Source organism: Artibeus jamaicensis, unplaced genomic scaffold (assembly GCF_021234435.1).
Source record: "Artibeus jamaicensis isolate MK-2021 breed Jamaican fruit bat unplaced genomic scaffold, CSHL_Jam_final contig_465, whole genome shotgun sequence".
NCBI classification, from domain to species: Eukaryota; Metazoa; Chordata; class Mammalia; order Chiroptera; family Phyllostomidae; genus Artibeus; species Artibeus jamaicensis.
This window is the reverse complement of record NW_026521843.1, coordinates 21,520,110-21,547,209: the sequence shown is the minus strand read 5'-3', so window position 1 is coordinate 21,547,209 and position 27,100 is coordinate 21,520,110. Positions and strand designations below refer to the sequence as shown.

The window sequence follows — 27,100 nt, the reverse complement described above, 5'->3', positions numbered from 1 at the left end:
ATGCCGTATTCATGAGGAAAAGCTAAAAAAGCTCCCTTTTAATTCCCCAAGTGAGCTTTCCAAGATGCAGCCATGCCCCCAAACCACAGAGGTGGATAAATACCAACTGGGAGAATGTACGATACTCCCCTTCCTCTGCTTCGACAGACATTACTCATCGATTTTAGCATCTCTTTTTGTGAAGGCCTTGGCCTCAGAATCTTTCTTCATAAGATTCTTCAGACAGTTGCTATCAGCCGATCTGCCGGCAAAACCTATCCACCATCCCAGCCTCAAAGGCTTTCAGAGCAGCACTGGATGAAGGCAGTGCGATTCGTTGTGAGCATTCATAGATAGGAAGGGAATTTTTTTCTGCACTTGGTTCCTCAGTAAGAAAAAGCTCCCCAGTCACTGGCAGACCACTTGCAGCTGGGGGACAGTACTGGGGTAAGACTTGGATGTTTGTGAGTGTGCAGGATCGGGGCATTCAGAAACCTCTTGGGGGACACTGTTGTGGTAGGAAGGGCTTCCTAGGGCATCCAAAACAAACAGCTGCTGACAAGTGGCCGGACATCTATTTGCATCCTCTATGCAACAGGGGTTACTGCCGTGCTTGGAGGGGCTAGTCACTGTGCAGCAGGTTTGGCAGATAAGGACAAAACAGACCCAAGTGGATTAAGTTAGCTCCCTTGTCCTACAGGACAACGCCAAACAAACGGGGCGAGATGTCAGGCAACATGAGAGGTGGGGCAACAATTCTAAAGGATGGTGAATTCACATCATAGGCTGCAGCTGAACCCAAAGGAAGGGCCAGAAGGAAAGTCCTAGGCATCATTGAAACTGTGGAGGCCGAAAAGAATGTTTCGTGGGTGCCTCGCAGGAGTTGGAGAGATGAATGAAAGTGGCCTTGTGACAGCTCCTCTGAAACTACTTACGTGGCTTTGTCCTTTGGATGCTCTTGGGGGCATTCCAACAAGACTTTGGCCATACTGCCCCTGAACCTTGTCCATGTGGCCTCCGTGAAGCCTGTGAAACTCCAGAAGTAATGTTATCTGCTAAGAAGGACTCCTCATGGGTACCTGAGCTCAAATTCATAATCAGCGTCCTGCAGCCATTGCTGACAGAGGCCTCTCACACCCTCTACATTTCAGGGGAAAGCCACAGGCTGAGCTGTCAGCCTCCGGGACTGTCCCCGCCTTCTCAGTCAAACCCTCGAAGGGAGTTCCTGGCATCTGTTTTTAACCAATGGGCTGAGACCTGCCCCTTCTTCTAAGAACTGTTTAGCTGTTGTCTCCTTCTCACCTGGCCAATCAGAGCAGCTCCAGAAAGACCAATCAGAGTACACGATTATTACTAGTGGGAACTTCGTAATTTGGGCCAATCAGAATTGTGCGATTAGAGATTCTCATTTACATAAAAACGAACCAATCAGGAACCAGGGCACAGACTTTATAAAAAGCTGCCTCCCCTTTACCTCAGTGGAGCGCACTTCCGGTGTCCACTGGAGGCTGCTCTTCGGCTCATAAACTTTTCCTGAGTCAAGTCTCTTATTTTTCCTTTAAGTTGGGGGTCCGTTGTTGACGAGCCATTTCCCCACAGCAGCCACCCCATTATGCTCTGTGGGAAGAAGCAGGTTCCAGAAAGGTTTTTACCTTGGAGCCGGGAGTTGGAGAGTGCGCCTGAACTGGCTTTTACTCAAGGTAATTATCCCGAATATTCCAGAGCAACTTGTATCTACAATACTTAGTTGTTGTGAATGTTCAGAGTCCCCTGAAAGCAAAAACAATTCATTAACCAAATACCTTCTCTTTCAAATAGAAAGATTAGGGCGAGTTCCACATGGGAACTCCTTCCCTTTCACCCCTGAAGAGATCAGAAAGGCAACTGGGCACTTAAGTAACTTGCCAAGATCTTGGATTCCATGCTGCAGCGTCGAAGACAGAGAGAATAATATAGGCCCCCAAAGTGTGGCACTGAAAATGTGGGATCTGGAGGAAGGAAGAGGGAAGCAGCTGAGGGCGAAGTAGCCGGTGACTCCCAGGTGAAAAGAGAGGGGAAAACCAGCAAGGAGTCTGCAGGGCGCTAAAGCTTTAGTCGGCAGACGCAGGTGACCTTGGCCAACTCCTTCACCTCTGAGCCTCACTGCCCTCATTTAAAAGGTGGAACACTAATTGAGGACGTAGTGAACTGTGCAAGTGTGTTCACTCCATAGCCCACTCCCAATTATGATCGTCATTCAAGACCAATCTCTCTCCAATGAAGTGTGCAAGAATGGTTTTGAAGGACACATTTATTTCACAGCATAAATTTCCTATGTCTTCAATGACACGGTGAAGGTACAACTGCAGCACAGTTCATGGCACATTGGGACTTCATAACTGATGTCTACGATTGGTTTTACTCTTGTTCCACAATTTTTCTAGGCCTCCCCAGCCTGCGGGTGCAAGCAAAGTCATAGGAGCAAGAATTAGTTACGCAGTGGTGTTGGCTTGTCCTCACTGGCACAGTGCAGGTCCAAGTGTTTTTGGGGTGGAGGTCTCTGAGGGATGTCCCAGATCTGCCCACCGACAAGCCTGCAGTCCTGCAAGGACAGACTTTGGCTGCCCATGTGGACAATTCCCCCCACCCGAGGGTGCCATGGCTCCACCAGTATTTTGTTTCCAGAGATCTTCGCTAACTGTCCAGGATTAGAACTACTCCAGCATGAAAGGGTTGATTTTTCTATTTCAGGAGAATGCCCCCTCTGTGGGTGTTCCAGGCCTTTCATTTAGGTCATAGGAACTGGAAAGATCCCCTGAGTTTCCACACTGCAGTTGTGTCCCAATTCAAAGAGAGTATTCTCTTAGGAGAAAACCAAATTACACTTTCAGAAAACTTCATCTGCTCATTTATTTTGCTTGGTGTGTATCTTAGGCAGTTATTACCACAGTGGTTTGTACGCTTTGACTTGTCCTCATTCCCTCTTGGGCTTTAAAATGCCACGCAACTTCCCTGTTGAGATTGGAAAGAAATTCCCTTTCACTACGATTGCATGGAGAACTTGTAGAGTATTAAGATAATTGAAAAAAATCAATATCTTAATATCAAGATGCAGATTTACCAATGTCTTGGGGGTGTCAGACCAACAATAATTTAAATGATTTTGGGTCTTCTTTTGGTGTTTACATAGTTTCCATGGCTCCCAGACACCCCTGGTTTCTGTGCCCTGGGCAGTCATGTAAAGGCTCTTTGTTGAGAACCCAGATTCCAATTTGCCATTAACCTGAATACACCCTGCTCACCTCAATGAAGTGTGAAACTAGAGGAATCACAGAAAGGAGCTATTCAGCTGGAATTGTGTTTTTTATAAGAAAGCCCCAGCTGCCAAGCCGAGCATAGCGTTTGCTTACTTGGGCAGCTTGTTTGCTAAAGGCCCAGTTTGTGTTAGGGGGATGGCAGGAATAAAGTTAAGCTCAGTATTTTTCAATTACAGGATATTTTTAAAAGAAGAAAAGGAAGAAAGAAAGAAAAGCAAAGTTTGCATTGAAATTGTGGCATTTCAACCTTATTTGTTTTCTATGTGTATGGTCATCAAAATAGTACATATATCCTCAGACAGTCCCTCGCACTAAAAACAGAAGTGGGTCCCAGAATTAGCACCTAAGACTCCCTGACAGGCTTCACAGTTTTCAATGGCCTATAAACAAGTAACATGTTGTAGCCATTGAGGCCAAGAGAACTGAAAGGGAGTCTGAGAGAGATAGCCATTGATTTTCTTGGGTAAAGCTTCTAAGCAAAACAGAAGAAGGCTATTATTTGAAGCCTGCATTTGGTTTTCCATACTCAGGTACTTGTGGGTGTACATCTGTCAGCATTCAAGACAACTTGATGCTTCAAGGAACTTTGGAAAGTTACTAATTGCAAGGTGATCATATAGAACCATATGGTTTGTTGATGGCCCTGTGGAAGGAGGCTGCACTGTGCGGTGAGTCCTTACTGGGTGGGGTCTCGCTCTTCCCTCTGCAGGGGTCCTCAACAATTTCCTGGTGAAGATCATTGTGGAGAGTAGCAGGAGAGGGCTAGCTGATTCTCTTGTGTGTCTGACCTTGGAGTTCAAGAGTTGCTCCTGTTTCCATCCAACAATTTCCCCTTTACTTTGTTACTTGCAACCGAGAGAGCTTTAACCAACACAGCATCCCATGGCCTGGCCCCTACCCCTCTCCTGCTTCATTTCCTGACTCCCCTGCCTTGAGTTGCAAGCTGTCATCCTGTCTGTGTGTCACCCTGTATCTGTGCCTCTTTGCCTTTGTTTCCTTCATCCCCTCTGCTGGGACTTTTCCAATTTTCTTCATCTGGCTAAAACAGACAAAAGCCTGCCCAGGAAGGCTTCCCAAGCTTGCCTGTGCCCTGTCACAAGATAGTCAGATGTTACTGATTTGTGCATGTCTCTCCCATACCAGCCTCTAGAGCTCCTTGGGCAGGGACTGGTCTTATTCACCTTTGTACCCTAGTGCTTGCCCCAGTGCCTGGCACATGATAAGTGCTTAAAACCTGTTTGTTCAATAGAACTCATGAAGGTCAACAAAGAACAGGATTGTTATTTTTGTAGGAAAAATGGGAGAAGGTGAGGAACAGTTTTACCCTTTGGTTAGGTACTTGAAGAGGATTCTGCTTCCGAAAACAGTGATTGTAACACACCGTTATGAAACTTAGGAGGGCATTTGAAAGAGTGGTACAGTCTGGATGGAATGAGATCCTCTCTTTCTCTTGCCATCATACTCCATTTCCCTCTTCTTGAATCATCTCTGCCTCCCATTCTACCAGTGCCACTGTATTAGGGGGTTGGCACTGTCAGATGACTTAGACATTGTCAGAACTAGACTTAGTATGCTGTGCCCTTGATGACATGTATAGATTGCGTCCCCTAATGAGAAGAGACTAAAAAGTTCACTGGAAAGTAGGTGGGTCAAGATTCTGTATCCAGAGAGCCTGTGTCTATCTGAGCAGGTCAGGGAGGGCTCTGGAGAGGAAGTGGCATTTGGATTGAGACTTGAAGGCTGAGTAAGAGTTTAACAAGAGGATGAAGAGCCCAATATGTTCAGTGACTATAGTCTATACATTAAAATCACTCAGCATAAGTAAGGGAAGGATGGCTGTCCAAGGGATCAAGAGAAGTGATGGGGGAAGTACATTTTGCACTGGACATTTAATAGACTCTGTATATTTAATAGGTCCTGAGAATACATGTTGCAGAAGTACACATGTATTTTAAGTTGTCACACTTACTGGAGAACCCCCTCTTCAGCCACTTTGGTTACTACATATGCCACCATTTTAAGGAGTGAAGTGGTTAAGTATATCGACTCTGGAGTCAGATTGCCTCTGTTTAATTCCCAGATCTGCCTCTCCCAGCTCTTTGACCTTGGGCAAGTTACCTGACATCTCCAGGCTTCAGCTGCATGATCTGTGAAATGCAAATAATAATGGTACCTCAGCAAATCATAGAGATGAGTTAATGCACATGAAGTGCATAGAACAATGCTCAGCATGCAGCAAATGCGCTTGCCGTTAGGCACTGTCACGGTTTGATTTCTCATGAGGTGGTTTGCAATCGCCAGCCATGCACTTTGTGCGTAATCCCATAATACTAATTATACGGTTTTAATTGTTCTCTTGTATGTGGTTTCCCACTGAACTGTGAATCCCTCAAAGGCTTCACAGCTGTGAATAAATGTCTCTTTCCAAAGTAACTGGATTCATGCTTACAGGTATATTTCCTGCTTACCACATTTACGTGTTGGCAATCTAAGGGGAGAACTTTTCTTAAGGTTGTGACTGGAAAATAACATTATTATTTGGAAACTCCTCTTTGAGGCTGAAAAACCCTTGGATTCAGAAGCCTTGTTTTCTTTAGAAACCCATGCCAGTCCCCCAAGAAAACCTGCTTCATGGAGTTCTTGTCCTGTTCAAAGGGGTTTAAAGAAACCAAAGAAACAAGAAATACCTGAACCTTGTCATCATGGCTGAAAATTCTTAGCAGAGACTTGTTGCAAAAATTTTTAGCAAAGAAACCTCTTTCAAAGAGCCCTAACTCCTGAGAGATGAAACAGTTGAGTAGAATTTAGGCATTATATGCACCCAGAGAAGCTGGACTGATGCTCCTTATCTGCTTCTTTGGGTTGACTCGGAGGGGAGAGGGCATGGAAGAGCTTTTCTGCTCACACCACAGAATGAGAGTTGCCTTAAGAGATTGGCTCCGAGTCTGCAGGACCCAGAGAGCTCTGCAAAGGCTGGCCCAGAGCCGTGAGTGTGCCAAACCAGGTGTGTGTGTCGGATAGGGATGGGAGAGAGAGTAGGAAGTGCCTTGTAAGGCAGTCAGGTGAGTCAGTAGGTTGGAAGACAGATCTGAATTCTAGTTCTGTCCCTTCATATCTGCACAACCACTTCTGCCCTGGGTTTCCTTTTTGCCATTGGAGGGTTTGACATAAATTGTCTCTAAATTTCTATTTCTAGTGTAAGATTTCAGTGCCTCCCCAGCAGTGTTGGACACAGGTTGAGCAAGGTGACATTTATATCCAACCCTCCCATGTCACCCATCACCACTAGGACCTTTGTCTCCAAACCGCTCTGTGCAAACCCTGCCCTGACCCAGCCCCACTCCCACCCCAGATTTCCCATCGTGTCGTGGGGAGCTGCTCTCTGTTGTTAGCGAGCTCCCAGAAACCTCAACCCTTTCTTGCCCCAACTTACCTGAAGCCTGGTTGTCTTCTGCCACTTCCTGGGTAGAGTCTGCTTGTGCTCTCTCACCCACGGATTTCAGGCCTGGAATGGGGACAGGTCTGCTCTTTGTCCCCATTGCTCTTCCCAGAGCCCTTTCTTCCTCCCTCAAAGCACCCGCTCTCTCGAAGGTCCAGCCTCAGCCCTGTCATCCATCCCTGTCGTCGCAGCCCTCTCCCCGCCTCATGGTCACCTTCTCTCCTCCGCTGAGCGTACAGAGCTTGGCTCCCTATTTCTCTCTCTATCCTGACTCCTGTCACCATCTTTGGGGACTTGAACATCTCTATACACAGTTCCGATGACACCATAGCCTCTGAGCATCTGCCCACCTCATTTCTGATGCTGCTTTCCTCCACATGCAAACATTTATTGATGACATAGAGAGAATGGGTCCATTTGAGGAGGTTCCATTTATCTTCAGAATTATCATTTCTTTTTTAAAAAAGATTTTTAAAATTTATTTACTTATTAAATTTATTTATTTATTTATAAGAGAAAGGAAGGGAGGGGAAACAAAAGAGGGAAGTATCAATGTGCAGCTGGTTGCCTCTCATGTCACATACCCGCAATTGGGAAACCAGCCCTCAACCCAGGTACATGCCCTGACTGGGAATCGAACTGGCAACCTTTTGGTTTCCAGGCTGGCACTCAATATACTGAGTCACACCAGCCAGAACAAAATTTTATAGTTTCTATAACTAAGGGTGACTATATAATTTATTTCCCAAACTGGGACAGTTTTGTGAATGAAAGAGGATACCAGAATAGTTAAAAGTACATTATTTTTGGAAATATTTACTTACTGATGACAAAATGGTTTTTATACTAAGGCCCCTATAAAATAATTATATTCCAAACTATTTTCTAGAAGAAATTTTTTCTTAAAAAAATTAACTTACCTGTGTATGTACATTGAAGTGACATTGAAAAAACTCCTTTATGTTGATTATCTACACATTTAAAAATATAGGCAGAGTAATTCCTCTAAGTACTTAATGAGTTTCTTAGCTGAATTGGTCACTAGTAGTGTGTCACTGGTGTCTTTACAAAGAATTTCCTTTCTGAAAATAGTTTTATATTCTGAAGTTTTTGAACATATTTGTTTACCATCACCTTTAAAGTTAAATTTGTGGTTAATAAACTTGAAATTGCTGACACCTTTAATTGATTCTTCTCTGTAACCCCCATTGTAAATTGACAATATACTGCTCTCCAGGTACTGAGATATTTGATAAGCTTTATGCAAATTCTACTAAATGGATGATAAATTTAATTTAAAATTTTTTATGTAACTCTTTTATTACAGGTATTTACATGGGTACTTTCTTTTTGCCTCCATTCAGACTAGCATTTTTCCACACACATTTTACAAAACATAACTTCTCAGATGTCATCTCTGTTTGTGGTTCTTCGGTTCCTGGTTGCACGAGATTTTACATCCTGACCCATGAGTTCAGGATGTATCAAAAGGATGTATCATTTTGCTTGGCAGAACCCGGAAGCCAAACAGTCCTACCCCAGGACAGGAGTTCAACCAAAACAGAGTTCACCCGAACCTATCCCAACTTATTTTAAGAATAATTCTAGTTATTAATAATAACATCTAGCTAATATCTAGCTGTCATTAATAATAATATCTAGTTAACAAATGAAAAAATCCAGGACAAATGCTAAGTTGAATGGAACCAAGAAGAGCAGGCACAAATAGGGGCTGTCTCAGGAGTAGCTGTGACACTGACTGCTCAGCGGTGGCTCTGTGGTCCCCTGTTCTGGCAGCATTTCGGCTTCACCAGAGAGCAGGGCAAACACACCAGTGTTCAGGCTCCATTCCCAGAGAGTCAGATTTCACTGGTGTTGGGTGGGGACCGGGAACCAGCATTTTAGACTCCAAGTGATTCTCATATGCAGCGTGGGCTGAGAGTGTCCACACCAGCTTAATGCACTGCGTTTAAGCCAATTCGGCTTGGTTCTCCAGGGCTATTCCCCAAAGGGTCCCAAAGCTAGAAGCTGTGGGAACTCAGTGGCCCTGCACCCTGTGGGTGAGTCGGCACTGTGTGCCAGGAGTGAGTGCACAGCAAGTTCTCTGGGGAAGGAGAAGAGCAGAGGGTGGCCCTGGGACAAATACTGTGACCACTACCCACGACACAGAATGATCACGTGGAGTCCACATTTAATTAAGCAGCTCCTGTATTGTCATGACAAACATGAAACTTGTGGAGGGTTACAGAGTTCTCATGAGTAGTAAATTTTTTTTAAAAAACCTCACAAAAGCTTCAGTTAAGCCTGTCATAAGTGCTGTACTCTATTCTGAATAGTTATTTTGAAAACAGTTGTCAAAATGGAAACCCTCAGCACCCTCAAAAGGATGCATCATTTTGGCTCACTCTACAAATGTATGATCATCTCTCTAGCTCCAAGTTTTGAAGTACGAAAAACCCACGCTGGTGAAGAACCATAACAACACAGTTTCTCAAGCCCTGCGTGCCTTGCTGGCCCATGTGTGCCCGGGAAGCACTGGGGTTGTCCCAGAGTCAGCAGAAAAGCAGCCTTTGCCTGCTCAGAATTCAGTTCCGAGGCCGTGAGTTGAACTCTGTGCAAATGTTCTGGATGACTGTGGGGACCAATTTGTACAGGTTGTCAAATTCATCCACGAAGAAGGCGTGGTCCTTGGCAGGGTGAGTGGCGATGACTTCTAGCTCGTCCTGTGCAGCCCAGGCAATGCCAATTGCATAGGTGATCACGCCTGTGAGGACAAAATTTCAATGAAGCAAATGGGCCCAAGAAAAAGTACTGCTAATGAATCCTTGCCTTCCCGTTGCTCTGCTGGCTATTGTATTTGAATGTAACCAAATCTGAAATCAGAAATGTGCCCCAGCCCTGGCTAATATGGCTCAGTGGATTGAGCACTGGCCTGCAAACCAAAGGGTTGCTGGTTTGATTCCCAGTTAGGGCACATGCCTGGGTTGCAGACCAGGTCCCCAGTGGGGGGCTCGTGAGAGGGAACCACACATTAATGTGTGTCTTCCTTTCTTTCTCTCTCCTTTCCCCTCTCTGTAAAAATAAATAAATAAAATATTTTTAAAAAGAAAAAAGCATGTGCCCCAAAGCACGAACGTCTGCTAGATGCCAACAGTAACACAGTTGGTATAGTTGCTATCTCATAGGAGTTTATAATCTTTTGAGGGCACAAAACAGATGAGATCAGAATTTCATGTCCATGAGTTACAGAGGGGATATTTTGGGGCAGGTGAAACTTTTCATGCCATGCAGATCATACCACATGGTACCCTGCTTGACATGCATGTAGAGCCAAACAAAATTTCAGAGTCTTAAATGCATCAAAGAGTCAGTTCAAGATCTTTTTAACTAAAATGGCACTGAATCACTCTAGGCTTGCTTGAGGGTGACTTTATAAGCCATAGACTCCGAGCTCATTCCCAGTGCAGGAACATCGCATCTGCTCCATCACTGCCAGAAGAAGGGTTTCTAGATAAGGGAATGGCCAACGGTGTTGAATGCTGCAGGGAGGTCATGTAGGGTGGAAACGGAAGCGTGCTTATTGGATTTAGACAACAGGAAAACAAGATATTGGTCGCCTGGAGAGAGTAGTTTCAGGGGAGTAGATGCCAAAGAAACCAAATGAACTGCTGTGAGTTGAGAGTGGAAAAGGAATGAAACTACAGGGACAGCACAGATAACTAATCCTTCCAGAAGTGTGGCTGTAAGGAGGAGGCAGGTTGGAGCTGGAGCAGAACACGGAGTCAGAGAAGATTGTTTTCTTTTGTAGGAAGGGGGGGGGGGAAGGGTTGTTCGGGGGAAGGCCGTTTGTTCCTTTTCTCCAGGCTGGCCAGATTTGGGTGAGCAAGATGCTCGTGAAAGAGGGGGCAGAGCCTGGGTACAGCCTTTCTGCCCAGGCCTTGCTCCCCCAGCTGCCCACAGTGCCACTATCTCCAGAGTCTCCTGGGTGTCCTGTTCAGCTGATTAAAGAGCCATCCACACCTCATGTGGTTTTGGTCTAAGCTCTTTTCCACTGTGGCTCATTAAACTGCAGTTAAGCTCTCAGCCTCTTTTTTTACTTCTCCAGTGTCTTGTCTGAGTATTGTCTACATTGGCACATCCAGCTTTGGGCTTCAAAATGCTGGCAAGTGGCAGAGGACCAGCTTTGCTGCAGGATGGGTCTGGCTTAGACTGATGAAGCCCTCACTTCTGCTCAAAGAAGAAAAGGCTGCCCTGCCCCCAAATAAAGACACACAAACAGTATTAGAAATGTAGCTGGTCAGGTCCTTGAGCCCACCCTTGTTGTAGAGAGCTGTGAACTGGCACCTAATGAGAGATGCTCACACAGCCTTGGCTTGGATGCCCCCAGAGACACAGTGTCCATTGCCTGCCTGTCAGTTGTATCCATTGGTCCTAGTGCTTCAGAGCTGCCTAGAACACAACAGCCCTCGTAGCTCCTGGGACATCTCCCTCAGTGTGCGCTTCCAACCAGGGGATGGCCGAGGCCACCCTCTGGATGAGGCCCAAGGGAGGCACATGGAGAAAACCAAGTGAGAGTGGAGCTGAGCATGAGGGGGACAGGAGCTTGGAGAACGCAGGAGAGCCCTGGACGTGTAGTCAGGAGCTGCCCCCTTCGCTCTGCCTGCTCACTTTGGAACTTTGGGAGGGGTTGTCTCTGAGCCTTAAACTATCTTCACTCTGCTGACATGAGCCCAAGGGACACTGTGACTGCTGGCACATGGGCAATCCACAGTCCTGCCATTCCGAGTGCGCTCCGTAGGGGCAAGCATGGGGGGACTCTGCCCAGACCTGGTGTCTGATTACTTGGGTTTCCAGAAGTAAGAACTGTTTCCAGAAGCTTTAAGGCTTGTTTGTTTTTACCCCTCCTTGTTTCTGGAAAGATTAAAAGCAGCTTTAAAGAAGACTGAAAATGCTGCAGACAAACACAAATTAAGAAGAAGAAAGTAAATGAAAGAAACCTCTGCAAGGAGTGAGCCCTGTTTACTAGTCCTTCTCTCTGGGCCTTTGCTGTTCACCGACCCCCTGGAGTCAGGCTATAGCTGGACCTGCATTAGCAGCACCATTGTTACTGTCACTGGTGTTTTGGCTTTCTTTAGGTTGTTTGTACTTTTATGACATTTTATGATCCTTTTCAAAATGGTGACTATACATAGATTCTATGAAAGAGGCATTAAAATGTGACCAATTTTCTAAACATTTACGGAAATAACTTAGTTCATTTTTCATGGCTTTCAACTTTCTGTGGCCCTCATACAAATTTTTATATGGAAATATCTCTTTGAATATTTTGAATGGAAATTTCTTTGTGGTCTCCCCTCAACCCCCAACACCTGGTTAGCAGTTGCTTACAAAAATAGTACTTTTCTTTTAAAACATTCATTTTCTTCAAAATTCTGACACAATTTGGTATCTTCAATAACAGTTAAAGTAGCGAGCCAAATTCCTTTTCATGAGTCACACCTTCCTGTGCAGTGACTTGGGGTATAGGATGTAAAGGAGGGGGTGATGCCTGGGGTTTGCCATGGCTCCGGAGCTGCCTCTGTGTGCCCTGCCTTACTCCTTCCTCATTGTGCAGAGGGGCGAGTGGTGTTTAACTGCACCCCCATACTCTCCTTAGGGTTTCGAACATTCTATGAAGCGGTAGACAAAAGCAACACATAAAAACACAGCCCCTTCTTCATCCCACTGGCCCACCAAGGGGATGCTCCGCACCAGACTGGTCAGTGAGACCAGCTTACCCTTGTGATGGGCAGCCATGGCTGGTATTCGGATGTCATCGTAGGACCTCCCATCAGTGATGAGGATCATTAACTTCCTCTTGTTGGGCTTGGATTTCTTGAAGAGTTGTTCCAGGGCGAAGTTGATGGCGGCTCCCGTGCTGGTGCCACCACTCCAGTAGCCCATCGTCTTGATGGCATTGAGGACGTCAGGCTTGGTGCTGTACGTGTCAAACCCAAACTCAAGCCGCTGCTCGTAGGTGTACTGCACGGCCCCGATGCGCGTGTCTGTCTCTGAAATCTCAAACTCTTTGCTGAGGTTGGCCACAAACTGGAGAACCGTGCGGAAGTTGCCCGTCCCCACGCTGCTGGAGCCGTCAATGACAAAGCCGAGGTCGGCCGAGTTGAAGCAGGTCTTGCTGCAGGCCAGCCGCTCGGTGTCACAGACCCGCTTCACCAGGGGCTGCACTGTCTTGTGGAGACTGAACCAGCTCTGCACACTGAGTGAGTAGAAGCCATTTGTTCTGCACACAGCCTGGAAGACAGAGCAGAGGGACACCTGCCAGGTCACAGGTTCAAATACCCAGTCAGTCACAATTACCCTCGGCCACCAGGGCAGGGCCAGAAGCAGACAGGCTCTATTTCTATACTAGTTAGTCCTCCTAAAGCTTTTTCTTTGTCTCTGTTCACCCAGTTTGTCACTTGCTGGGACATAAACCCCTCATGTTACCTCTGAATTCGTTCCCACCGCCCCAGCCAGTTCTCTGTTTAGAGGACAGCCATCTGTTAAGCAAACCAAATGGAGGTGTGAACTCTGGTTTCAGCTTCCTGTGTCTGCCTCTGCAGAGGTGTCAGCTCGTTTGTGCTGGCAACCAGCCATGAGATTGGCACCGGTGGCCACCAGTGCGTGGGAGGATTAACTCATGCTTTTGATCTGATTTGGAAAACAAGACACACGGGAGAAATAGCTCAAGAAATGTCTCCAGAGCAGCCCTGCACCTGTGAGAAGGGTCCCCTATGTGTCAGGTATTGCAGTCCGTGCCCTTGGAGAGATTCTCTCGGGACACCCCCACGCCCTCCTACCAATTGGAATTATAACCCCTCTGAAAGGAGGGGACAAGCCGAGGAGGGCCACCTGGGAAGCCACATCCCTGAGTCCCTGAGACTGGAGCATAAGTCTCTCTGCCTTTAAAACCCCATCACTGTCTACCCGACAACCCTGCCTCCAGGCAAAAAACTATTTACTTGTGCCCAAGCTTGTTCCAGAAAAAACATAACGCAGCTGCAAGTCGGCATCAAGCCACCCGGTTGTGTGCTCCTGAAAGTGACCGGGCCGGTGTTCCCAAAGTGGAGCCTTCTCCTTGCCGCTCCCTCTCCAAGGGTCATAGAGGAAGCACAGACCCGATGTCGCCAGATGAACTCGTATAATTAAAAATTTATTTTAAAACAAGAAATGACTTAAAAGTGCCCTAGGAAATGTTTTTAATTGGTTTTATAAAAACCTAAATGCAGTTCCCAGAACTTTTCCATGGACTAGGTGACATTTGAGGTGAGGGTTGAGTCCGAGCTGAATTCCAGGTAATGGGGGGAGAGAGGGGTTCCCCCCACGAGTCCGAGTTGAGGCCTGGCAGGAGAGGGAGGTGGTGCTGGACGCAGACAGGAGGCCAGTGGCTGCAGATAGGGCCTGTGTGTGGCAGTCGCGGCAGATGACAAGGGCAGCGTTCGAAAACGTGATCTCCCTGACCCGGCTCAGTACCACCCTCTGCTTGTTTATCAAATTGGTTAATTTGCAGTGTGCATGCATGCACGCGCTTGCTCGAGCTAGTGTGTGGTGCCCGTGTGCAGGCTTGTGTAAAGGTTTGCTGCGCTGCCTGGTCGGTCCCATACACTGCTGGAGGAGCCTGGGAAAGCCTTTGTGAGACCCAGGGGACACTGATCTTCCAAAGGCGCTAGTGTGGCCTTAGTTGACTAGTTTGCCTGAGGGGTTTTGCTTTGAGAGGGTAATTCCAGGTTCCAGAAGTACTAGTCCCTCACCGGAGGCCCTCCTGCCTAGAAGTTGATCAGAACACCCATCTGAAGGAACAAAAACCAGCCTTGATGGCTGTTCCAGCCTCGCAGGGAATCCTTAAAACCGGTGGGTCTCTGGGCAGGTACATACCTTGTTTGCAAAGTTGGGCTCCGTCACGTATTGTTTTTCATTTTCCACGGCACCTTCAATGGTGATGAAGAAAATGTTGATTCCTGACTCTCTCGCAAGCCTCGAGGCCTCCTCTACCTTGTCTGTGGGCCAGCCATCCACCATCACCACGGCCACGTTGGGAGCACCACCTCTGTTTCCATTGGCTTTGGAAAAGAAGTTCTTGGTCACAAAGGAGATGGCCCGGCCTGGGAAAAAAAGAAAATTCATGCTTGGAGTGATTATGCAGATTATAATTATAGGAATAGACTGCAGCAGCATAAAGAGATCCGTATTAACACTCTCATTCCCTCCCTTATTTGTGGCTTTGTTTACCACGTTCACTGTTTTCAGGCGGACAGTTCAGTGGTTTATGTACATCCCAGTGTTGTGCAACCACCACCACTATTCATTTGCCTTCCTGGTTTCACTTTAAGTCTTTAATTTCTAATTGTCTCATATTAAAAAAAAAATCAGGGACCGGTAGGCAGGTAAGAAAGACTTTCATGGGAAGAAAAAAGTCCCTTCTTTGCCTAGGTGCTGGAACCCCACCCAGCCCCTAAACTGGCCCCATATTTTTTTTGAGAACATGAGGTGGGGGTGTTGACCTGCGTGACAGGAGCCTCTGCTTGGCCTCCTGCAGCTTGGGGTGTGCCCGGTCATCTAGGAACTGCTGGGTGTGGAGGCCTGTATTCCGGGGTCAGGGGTACCTTTTGTCCAGTGCCACTTCAGGGGCACAAGTGTGGCTTGTCAGGGAAGTGCTACACCCACTAAGAGCTGAGGTGGTTGTGTTTTTGCCCTGGTTGTTTGTCACCCACTGGCTGTGTGGCCCTAAGTAGGTCACTCCCTGTCTCTGAACCTAGATTTCCATGACGACGAACTGCCCCATTAGAGAGTGATTGTCCTGAGGTATAAGAAAGCCTCCAAAAAGGTTTGACTCCCGGTCAGGGCACGAGCCTGGGTTGCGGGTTTAGTCTGAGGTGGGGAGGCCCCTTTCAGGGCACATACAAGAGGCAGCCAATCAATATTTCTGACATCAATGATCTCTCTTCCCTTCTCCTCTCTCTAAGAATAAATAAATGAAATATTTTTTAAAAAGAGCCTCAGGAAATTTTTGGAGTCAAGTAGGGTAACCAACTGTCCCAGTTCGCCAGGACTCTCCCAGTTTCAGGACTGAAAGGCCCATATGCTCCTGGGCAAACTGGGATGGCCGGTCATCCTGAAGTCAGCACAGCTGCATATAGCAAGGCAGGGTCCTCAGACGAGGTTCTGTGGACCCCCAGGGTGGGCCAGTGGGGGTGTGTATCCCGAAATCCCCGGGAATTATACAGTGTTTTCTGTGTATAAGTATTATAAGGGGGACCTAAAAAACAGAATTTATTTATAAAATAATTGTATATTTATTCTTATGTATTTAAACTTCAGTAGCCTTCAACATGCTCTCCATTTGATGCAATATGCCTATGGAGATGGTTTTTCCACTGCTCAAAACAGTTTTTGAATTCATTAATTTCGATGCCTTTTAGTGCTTCTGCCATTTTTTTGTTTCACCACTTCCACGTTGGCAAAACATTTCCCTTTGAGGATTATTTTCATCCAGGGAAATAACAAATGTCACTCAGGGTGAGATCGGGTGAATAGGGAGGGTGGAGCATGGGGGCATGCTGGTTTTGGTCAAACTGCTGAACACTCAGCCTGGCATGGTCAGGTGCGTTTGTAAATCACCCGCCTTGAAATGGGCAAATGCTTTGAAAGAGTCTTCAAAAAATATTCACTGAAGCTGAACACAGCCTCTCACAACACCAGCTGGTGCACAGATGGGTTCCTAGCACACTCACCTAGTGGGCGAAATCTGTACTACAAGGGGCCTGCCCTCCAGAAGATAATTTCAGTTTTTCTTGGGTCCCCTTTCATATTTGGGTAGAGTCATACCCAAAATGACCCAAAAAAGTCATAGCTTTCAGGTGATTCTCAGAGGGGTTCTCAATCCAAACAAAAGCTAAGAACTGCCTTCCTAAGGCTTTAGGATTGATGTCATTACACACAATGCCTCTTTGGTTTTGGCCAGCATCCTGGCCCATCTGGCTAGTATATTTTTACCTGTCAAATGAAGGGATCAACTGGTTGCTGGAGAAATGTCTTGGAGACTCCATGTGAGTTGATAGCAGAGAACACAGCTGCTAAGGGCAAAGCTTGGTTGCTGAGAACTGCTTTCATAACTAAAGCATAATTTCCCTCAAAGCCCAAGGGCCTCTGGGTTAGTGTTGGGTGCTTGTAGGCAGAGCACAGGGAGTCATAAGAAGATCACCTTGACCTTACCCAATCTTAAATTTGGGGACCATGGTCAGTGAGTGCTCAACAGACATTTCATCCGCCTTCCAGTATGTCTCAAAAACAGAGGCTCAAAATCTGAAAACTGCATTTTTTAGAGACTCCAGCCACAGCTCCAGATTTGTATTGGCTTCGAGAATTGACGTACCTATGTGAGATTTAGAAGGTGAAACTGAGGCAGAGAGTATACTTTTGATTGTGCTATTTCTTCTGACAAGGATCTGAAGAGTATTTGACTTCTCTGGGGCAGTGTTAGCGGAGGTGTCTATGTTTGGCCCCTAGCTTTGTAGGTGTTAATGTGGTAAGGGGCAGAACTTTGGTTTTGCGGGTGTGAATGGAGCAGGCAAGGCATGGTTTTGGAGCTGGCAGCTGTCTCAGAAGCTTCTTCATGTGAAGAAGCTTCCTGGTTGAAGCAGATTCTAGAAGAGACCATGGTGGCGGAATTGAGAAAGTGATTTCCTGGTCTCGGGAGAGGCAGGCCCTCGGAGCCCTAGGTCTGCAGGAAGCTTTTAGTAGCCATCTTTGGAAGTTAGAGTTCGTTTCCCTGTGCGCTTCCCATTCTAAGTAACTGTGGCTCACTTCTTCATTTCCTTGGACTTTGATGGTAAGACCACGTTCCCCGGGAAGTGGACAATCAGCCCTCCCTGGGCCCCCAAAGTGAGACCACCATTTAGAAATCAACACATTGGCATGTGCTTTTTAGCAGCCCATAAGCTTGGTTAGTGTGAAGTGGTTTCCTAACACTGAGCCACCGCTGGGTGAGCTTAATAAAATGGAGTTTCTGGACCTGCCCTGCTGAGAACCAGAACTTAGACTCCTGGTATTCCCCCTCTCCCACGGCTCAGAATTCACAGGTGAACACAAGGAGCAGGTCTCTCTTGGCACAGTCATCACTGAACAGAAACAGATTAGAACAAGATTCCCAACTTTAGCTTCCTGTGTGGAACTGGTTATGAAGTTTAATGGTAAATAGCGTGTGCCTGATGATCCAGTAAGGAAGCAGTCCCAATAGCAGTCCTGCTTGTCCCGAAGAACCAGGCACACTGGGACACTCCAACACGTGTGTGATACAAATTCTTGCCCCTAAATCCATGGTAATGCTTGGGAAAAGGCACAGATACTGTGTGAATCATTCCTTGAAGAATTGTTATTATTATTTCATCTTTTTATTTATAATGCTAGAAGACATTCATGGTGAATGAGAACTGAGATAGCAAGATAGAATGAATCCAGGTCACATACCTACATTAGACAGCCCTCCTCTCTGGGTAATTTTCTCTATGGCTGTCTTCAGATCTTGGGAATTCATGTGAGTTTTGAGGTTAAATTGGGTAGCAGGGTTGTCTCTGAAGAGTCAGAACAAGAAATAAAAATTAGGTAGACAGTTATTACCTTTGGAGAAAAGCAGAAATCATAGTTGATTCTTCTATATACACGTCGAACGGAAGCTGCCTCAGTAAAAATGCCCCACTGTGGACAGAGGAAATGGTGAGAAGGGGGGACTGGGCTCCTCCCCAGTGTGTACAGAAGAAAGTGAGCTTTTTCAGACTTCAGAAGGGGTGGGTTCTACTTCTGTCATTTCTTAGCTGTGTGACCTTGAGTAGTCATTTGACTTCTCTGTGCTTCAGTTTCTTCATCTAGGTAAAAACAAAGGTAATAACAGTCATACGGCTAAAGAGCCGGACTGTTGTCAGGTGGGATTTTGCAGATGTAAGGATGTCCTCAGACTGCTCTGAACCCTTCTGTCCAGAAAGACAACCTCAGCCCAGCCGTTAGCCACTCCCTGGGTTACCCCTGGGTTACCCCAGGCTACCCCTGCATTGTAACTGCGATGTCAAGCAAAAGACATCCCTTCAACTTTCCCATGTTGTAGTTCCTGTGACTGGGTGAGCATATTCAAATCTCACCCAGAAGATCAACATCTATTCTGTTGAAGCCTGATGAAAATGAGCTGGAGAACAGCTGGAGTGAATTAAGTGGAGAAACAGAATGATGATCCTCGAGGAAGGAGAACCCCTGGGGAGGCCGTGGGAACAGGCTGGGGGCCGTGGAGCAGTGGGCGGGAAGGAACTTTTATGAGCAGGTGGGAGGCATGCAGGGTGGGATGGGGGTGCTGCCAGGTGTGTGTCCACACCCAGGGTGAAGTGCAGATGTGCAGTAAATCCAGATGTGCAGGATCCAGGAAGAAGCAGCTTTAGGCAGCTCCAGATTGGACATCGAAGGTGCCTACAGTGGAACTGGCGAGTCTTTCAGAGGACCTGGCAGTGTGGTCACCAAGGATCCAGTCCTAAGGACCTGGTAGGAGACATTCTCTGCCTTCCTCCCTCCTTCCCTTGCGCTGTCCCTATTTGCTGACTTTCCTAGCTATCTCAAGGTCATCTATGTCAGAGGAGAATTCTAAAGATGCCCCTTGGTCTTCCATTGTATTAATAAATACGGCAAGACAGACTGGTTCTTAGACAAAACCAAAGCAGCCACCTTCAGGGAAGACGAAGGCTGAAAACAAGCTCAACTGAAGTGGATGTTGGGCAAAATCCACTTTTCATCCACTTACCATTTTCATCTGGTAAAATGCTACCAGATGAAAACCAAGTTCTAGTTTAAGATTAAAAAACAATAGCAAAGAAAACTAAAATGGATAAATATGGGCATGTAACTGACTTGAATTCACCATTGACCCACAGTGTGAAGCCTTGTGAACTGCGGCTGCTGTAATACAGCCCACATGCAGGTCATAGGGAGGAGGAAGCACAGTGATGTCTCTTTGTCTCTTTCCCTCTGGGCACCAAGCTCTCAGGTTTTCGTCCCTGCACATCAATTTCAGTAAAAGCTTTACTTGCCTCCCAGGCTTTGAGGATCAAAACATGGACTCCGTCTTTCCTACTCATGGAACCTATCAGTACTTGTCAGTCAAGTCCTGTAAATTCCTCTATATCCGATCACTGACTTTTATTCCCTCCTCTGTATTTCTCTGGTGACCCTCGGTCCCTGTACTTCTTGCTGGTTCTATAAGAGCCTCTGTGTTGATCTCTGCAATGCGAGTTGTGTGCATATCTACTAGAGAACCCATCATCACATTCAGCTCTGACCATATAATTCCTCTGCTTGAAACTTATCAGAGGCTCCTATTGTTAAACTTCATTATTTCAGCTTTTAAACTCACCCATAACTTAATTCCCACCTATATGTGTATTCTGTTCTGTCTCTTACTACATTCTACTCAAATGAGCTACTCACTATTTCACTGATTTTCTTGCTTTGTGCTTTTGTTCATCAGTTCCTTAGTCTGGAAAACACAATCACCCACCTTCTAAGCTGCAGCAACCTGTTGCCCCAACCCCCATCCCCAGGTGACAACTTCTGTGCCTGATTCAGCTTTCTCTAGCCCTTGACAGTGTGCACAGTATGTGGCACCTACAGATACACTTCAAAGTTTTGGAGAAACGAATATTTCTTTCTTCTTCCATCTGTCTCTCCCCTCAAAAGCTTGTGTTCCCCAGGGTGCTGTCTCCATCATGCATGCCTCTGTAATTAATCTGTTCCTTGGGAGATCCCATCAACTTCAGCAACCATTCATCTGCCAGCAGCTGTCCCATGCACATTGGTCTGTCCTTTCTCTCGAACCCCAAATGTACATACAATGACTTCCATACATTACCATCTGGAATGCACCCTGTGGCACCTGGGGGTGGTCCATAAGCACCCCAGGTTTGATATTTCCAAGACTGAAGTCATTCACCTCCCAGACGTGCTCTACCCAACCACCCTTGTTCCCTTCTGGATTCCCTCTTCTGACTCGTTAAATCATCTGAGCCTTCTTGACATTTTCTGACATCTTCATCAAGGGCTCTGTCCTGTCAGATGGGCCTTTTGAATATCTCTTGTATCTCTCCTCTCCTTTCTATTCTCAAGTTTGAACTTGCATCTTAACTCTTTCCTGAACTACAGTTACAGTGTTCTTACCTGGTATGCCTGTACCCCGCGCGGCTTCTGCATAGGGTGCTTTATCCAGCAAAGCTGAGCAGAGGCAGATTAACCAGAATAATACCGATACCTCTTCTAAAGGGCCCAACTTTGTATTTGTAATTTTATGTTTTGTTAAATAAACCCCCAAATTGCCTAAGTTTTAGGGTCCATAAAGCCTGGATCTTTCCTTAGTGACAAAAAAAAAAGAACTTTTTCAGAGCCCCAAAGAAAAAAATTGAAAAAAAAAATAATATTGGCTACAAAATAAGAAAAGGCAAAATTGATATTTACCATAAGATATATGTAATTGTCTACCAAATAACACTATATTTCATTACTTGTAAAAACTTTAACTCATAAAACTTTAATTACATTTGAAAATTATTTGTTGTCTAGATTTCCTTACTTTAAGATTTCCCAGGTATGTCTGTTGATGGTGAAGAAGTCATAGCTAATCGTAAATTAAGTGTTGCTCATAAATAAATAATTTAAAAAGCAAAAAAATAATTAAAAAAACAAGTTCTTTCACAAAGAAAAGGTATTTAAATGTTGAACCTGTTATCCTTGTCACAGCCATGGTGTCCCCCCCAGGACCCTGTGTGGGCACTGCCTTAATGTTGATCACTTTGTAGAGCAATTGTTGATGGCTTGCCTGTTTGCTACACTACGTAAATGATGGGGTCTCTGTTATGTGTGATAGTTGTGTTCTATAAAGTCACTGGCAACATCAAATTAGCAAGTGCTGAGCCATTGCTCCTAGGAGAAATACAGGGTTAGGTTCCTGTGGGCCTCTGGTTACAACATTTGCATCGGTAGGTCAATACGTAAACTTGATTTATATATATTTCTGTCTGAAGAAACCTAATTTAATATGTGTTTCTTACAAATAATTAATGATGTGCAATACTTCTGTATAATAAAACACTAGCTGAAATGTGTTTAACATTTTCCTGATGCTGGGTAATGCTAACATAAGTATGTTTGGCTTTCAGCCTCACAGTATTATCCACTATGTTTTCTTTCTTTTTAATCAGCTATCACTTCATGAAATTATAAGTTCAGCCACTTTTTCATAACCTCAACATGTACTATAGATGTTACTTTAGCACTTTCCAGAGCAGACTCACACACAGATCAGTGAATTTCCTCTTTTTCTAAGTGTATCGAATCACTGATTCCTTAACTTTGAACTCATGACCAACAACCCTCTAACTCATGTTTAAAGGAAACTTCTCTAACACTCGTGTTTTCCCCATAAGCATGTCACAACCTTCTCCTAGTGAGAACCCTAGCCTGCATTTCAGCACTACTCTAGGGGCCATTTTATTTGTTTAGTTTTTATAATTGAGATATAATTGATACATAGCATTGCATTAGTTTTAACATATCATAACATAATGATTTGATTCATGTATATATTGTGAAATGATTACCAGAATAAGTGTAGCTAACATCCATCACTACACAGTTACAATTTTTTTCTTGTGATGAAAACTTTTAAGGTCTCTTAGCAACTTGTAAGTATATATTACAGTATTGTTAACTGTAGTCACTGTGCTCCACATTACCTCCCTGGGATGTATTCATTTTGCAGCTGGAAATTTCAGCCTTTGACCACCTTCACCCATGTCATGGGGGACCATTTTCAATAGTGAATCACCAACAGAAAAGTGTAAAAGTGCAATCAAAAGTGACATTAAGCAGACCTTGAAAAGAATACTTGGTTACAGGATGAGAGCTGCAAGGAGAGTGTAGAGCATCGCCTTGTTCGACCTCCGGGAATGTGTGTGTTGAGGGACTCAAAATTTCCCCCCTCTGTGCGTGTCTAGAAATGACTGAAAGTGCCACAAGGAGTTGGTTTTGGAGTTACAAATAAATTTTAGGGAGTAGGTGTTTTTGTAAGTATGGAATCTGTAAATTATGAAGGTCAGCAATAACCTACTAGAGAGCAGGCACTATGTCTTAGTATTTCCTGTCCCTAGTACTAATGGTACAGGGCTAACAGATATAATTGTGGTGTAACTAAGTGAAGAAAGAAAGCTCAAATGTCCTCTCCTGTCTTGGAACATCGCGGGTGGAGTCGGACACTCTGTCTCTGAGCGCCACACGGATCACGCTCTCCCTCTATGACATCACTGAGGTAGATGAATCCATCTTCAGAGGCAGACACATGAGCTATTCATATACCCAATGAATAGATGCTTTTAATTTCATTTAATGTTATTTCTTTTAAAAATATTGCCTCCCATCCTCGATGGTGAAATCCTGAAGAACAGAATCTCTATCACATTTATTTATTTACTTTTAATGGATTGAAAGTTTGGATGAGAGGACCTCTGAAACTCTTTCCAATTGCTAAAATTATGATTAGGGGCAAAAACCACAGGTCATCCACCAAGGGACTTACAGGCAGATGTGTTCAAACCACTTAGATTAATTTTACCTCATTATCCCCTGCAAATGGCATGGTGCTTGGTGCATGGGAAACACTCAATAAATCTTTATGAAGTTGTAATGGAATCGTAGGAATGAATGATAAGTCTTTTACCTGCAGGCTGTGGCAGCTCTTGGTCCCAGCACGTGGTGTGTGTGCCCCTTTCTCAGGACATACGGGCTGGGGGCCTGACAGCCTGGCCTGGCTACTCTTCAGAGGTGTAGACTTTGAAATGTTCAAAGAGGTGCACCACCGCGTTTTCATGTAAATAACCTTTCAATTTATCATTTCATTACAAGGTCTCGTTAAAGGAAAACACAGTTTTTTTTCTTAGCACCATCAAAGCTTTCCTTTGAAAATAAGAAAAAATAAAGAAGTTTATAGCTCAAAGAGAAAATATAAAGTTGTTTTTATGTTTGGAAGAAGAATTAGGACTAATGAAGAGACATTCTGGAGATCTAGAATTTGGCTGTGCATGTAAAGGGATTATTTGTGCAATAGAAAATGTTCAAGAAGAAGGAACACCTTCTGAAGAATCACCTGTAGGAAATGGGTGATTTCTCAGGACGCTTGGGGGCCTGAGGGTAGAGAATTGGGGCTGATATCAGTGTTTTCAGACCTCCCTGATGATCAAACTGGCCTGGGGCATTAATTAAACTACACTGATCACTAGGCCTCCTTCTGGGAGAAACTCAGTTCAGTAGGTCTGGATTGGGGTCTGGGAAGTTTTTAATATACAAAGGATCCAGCTGAAGATGGCCCTTAGGAAGGTTCGGGAAGCCCTGGATCCCAGAGGCCCTCTGCAGCCCCTTTCCAGTCTGAATACTCCCATCTGGTTGAAGTCCCAGAGTCTGCTGGTTTGCCCCGCAGCACTTTCAGCTCCGCGACACGAGCTTCTTGAATGAATTTTTGTGCTAGTAGAGACATATTAACTAATCATATTGCCTATGGCAAGAAACTTTCAAAATTGTGTCCTTCAAGAAGATGTCAACTTAAGGGTACAATAAAATAACCTAAATATTTAATTTATTCTTTAACTTTCTTAATGGCTAAAATGTGGTGATGGGTGGACTTTTTGCTGAGATGAACTGTGCCTATGACATCAGGAAGACGTCCTAGGGTTGGACATGATGGCAGCTACAGGTCGGGTGGCAGACTCAACCCTTGAGCTCTGTACCTGGCTGGAATGGAAATTGTTCGGCCCCATACTCTTAGAGGGCTGAGCAGTACGGGCAGCCCAGTGGCCCCTTGTGAAAAGACACTGGCCCTTTCCCACATTTCTTAGGATCAGAGATGGAGAGCAGGGACTTATAAGGGAATTTAGTTTTTAGATGAGTGTTTTTAAAAAAATAATTAGTAACAACAATTCCATCTATCCACCAAAAATTAAAAAATGAGCCTGCATACCTCTTCCCGCCCAAGGAAAGGTGGATGTGCAACCTGCTGACCCAGGAGGAGATGCAGGCTCGCCGGTCTGGCCTGTAGCCACGTCATGGCCTCGGTCAGTGCTGGGACAGGAAGGTCCTGGCATCAGAGCTTCCTGAACTCATTTGATCCTCGCTCACCTAGGGGATCTTTTTAAAATGTAGGCTCTGATTCTGTTGATCTGAGTGAGGGCTGAGATCCTGCCTTTCTAACAGCCTCCCTGATGGTACTTTAGCAGTGTCTCAGAGGATGCTGTAAGAATCAAGAACATCAGCAGTAGAGCAGCCAGTGACAAGGGGAAGGGAGGGGAATGAATAAGAAGCCTACAGCAAGGAAGAGGAGAGCTGAGAAGAGGGAGGGGATGGTGCTCGTGGGGCCTGCTAGACTGGTGACCCAAGGGAGGTGGCGGGGGCCGGTCTAGGGGCCCAGGATTCACTGGAAGACAGCACAGGCCTGAGACGATATTTGTGCCTTCACATTCTGCTTGCACAATGGAATCCCTTGGGGAGTGCTAAAAATTAATGATGCCACACTCAGGAATTCTGATTTAATTGATCTGAGGTTTGATATGCCCATTAGAAGTTTTCAAAAGCTCCCCAAGTGGTTCTAATGTGCATTGGAGTGACCATCCACTTCTCTACCGATCTAGAGATCTAGGGAGAGTGGTCTCCGGGGGCCTGGGGTAGGCACTGTGGGAGCCCAGGGGGAGCCATTGAGAAAAAGTGGGGGAAGTCAAGTGCAGTCCTGTCATTGGTACCTCTGGGAAAGCTGCATGGTGGGGAGTAGAAAAAGGGTAAGATTTTTGCGCAAACTGTATCCACAACTCATTCAGTCTTGAGACTGTGTCCCTGTGGAGGTGGCTCAGGGTTCGCCTGCCTGTCTCAGAGAGGAGAGAAGTGGCACGGTGAGGTCTTTGCAGGTGCCATTAGGCCCTGAGAGCCTTCCAGGCAGAAGACCGGCACCTGCTCTGGAATCTGTTAGTTGCTGTGAAGGCGAAGGAGGCTGATGGGGCAAAAACAGCCCTGCAGGAGGGGGGTTGTGAGGACTGTGCTCTGGGTGGGCGCTGCTACTCTGTACCTAGGAAGCTGAGCAGTCCCTTCTCCTCTCGAGAGTTGGTGACTCTCGACCTTTGGCTAGAGATTGTAATTACAGGTTAAAATACTGGCTTCTGGGTATCTGCCAGATTCTGGTTTAATATTATAGGTTTGGGTGAGGGCCAGGCCTCTGCACTTTTATAAGCTCCCTGGGAAGTACCAACGTGAAGTCAGGGTGGGCAGCCCCTCCTTGCTTTGTGGTCCTAGGGTCCTGACCCCTCTCCTGCTGCTGGGTTTTTGCCCAGGCTCTTGCACATGCCCCGGTGCAGGCTTAACACAGTGTGACAGAATGGTCCTCCCTGCAGGTGCACTTGCTGTCTATTGTAAACTCAGTGGCTTAAACAACATACTTATTAGTTCCAAAGGTCGGAGGTCCACCCTGGATCTCCCTGAGCTAAAACAAAGGTGTCCAGGCTGTGTTCCTTTGTGAAGGCTCTGGGGAGAACCATTTCCTTGTCTTTTGTAGCTTCTACCTGCCATGGTAGAAGCTACAAAATTCTCTTGCTCATGCCCCTTCCCCATCTTCAAAGCCTGAAGTCACATTTCTGATGATTCTCCCACAGGCACACCCTTTCTGACTGACGATAACTGGGAAAGGCTCTCTGTTTTTAAGTGGTTGCATAATTAGATTGGGACACCCGGAGAATCCAGGATAGTCTCCCCCCATCTCAGAATCCTTAACTTGAATCATACCTACAAAGTCTCTTTTGCCAAGTGAGGTGGCAAGCATCGTCACAGGTTCTGGGGATTTGGATGTGGCCAGCTGGGGGCAGGGAGTCTGTTATTCTGCCTCCCACACCAGACCTGACATTTCACTTCTTCCCTCCACTCTGATTGTCGCACAGTTGGTGGCTCAGCTGATCCACAACAGCCTCTGGGCATCCTTCCTGCTTTGGGGGGCAAGAAAGGAGGCTCAGGTGAGTGTATGACATAGGGTGTTCAGTCTGGGACTGAGAGGAGAGAAAGGAGATGTGGCCCAACTCAGGCCCACTCCCTGAAACACAGGGAAACTGTCGGAATCACAAGTGAAAAAAAAGAAGAAAATCTACTTCATTTTTAAATGAAGAAACACCAACATTTTGCTTTGTTCTAAATTGTTGTCTAATGTTGATATCCCAGGGTAGGTGACAAAGTTCCAAAGAACATGTGCATTTATGCCGACCTGGGGACTAACGTGAGGTCACACTGGGGGTCTAGGGGGTAT

The 27,100-nt window shown here is 45.7% G+C and overlaps 1 protein-coding gene across 4 annotated transcripts in view; it reads right to left on the bottom strand.

Annotated features, from left to right (window-relative positions):
- Nucleotides 1-7,247: 7,247 nt before the first annotated feature.
- Nucleotides 7,248-27,100, bottom strand: part of VIT (vitrin) — a 99,263-nt gene continuing 79,410 nt past the window's right edge. For all 4 annotated transcript variants that reach the window (XM_037165419.2, XM_053667167.1, XM_053667168.1 and 1 more), the window contains 4 exons: nt 18,220-18,323; nt 14,629-14,855; nt 12,492-13,005; nt 7,248-9,478 (listed from right to left, as the gene is read on the bottom strand). In XM_037165419.2, the coding sequence (XP_037021314.2) occupies nt 9,300-9,478; nt 12,492-13,005; nt 14,629-14,855; nt 18,220-18,323 (1,024 nt within the window). In that variant the 3' untranslated portion in view covers nt 7,248-9,299. The remainder of the gene's footprint in view (nt 9,479-12,491; nt 13,006-14,628; nt 14,856-18,219; nt 18,324-27,100) is intronic.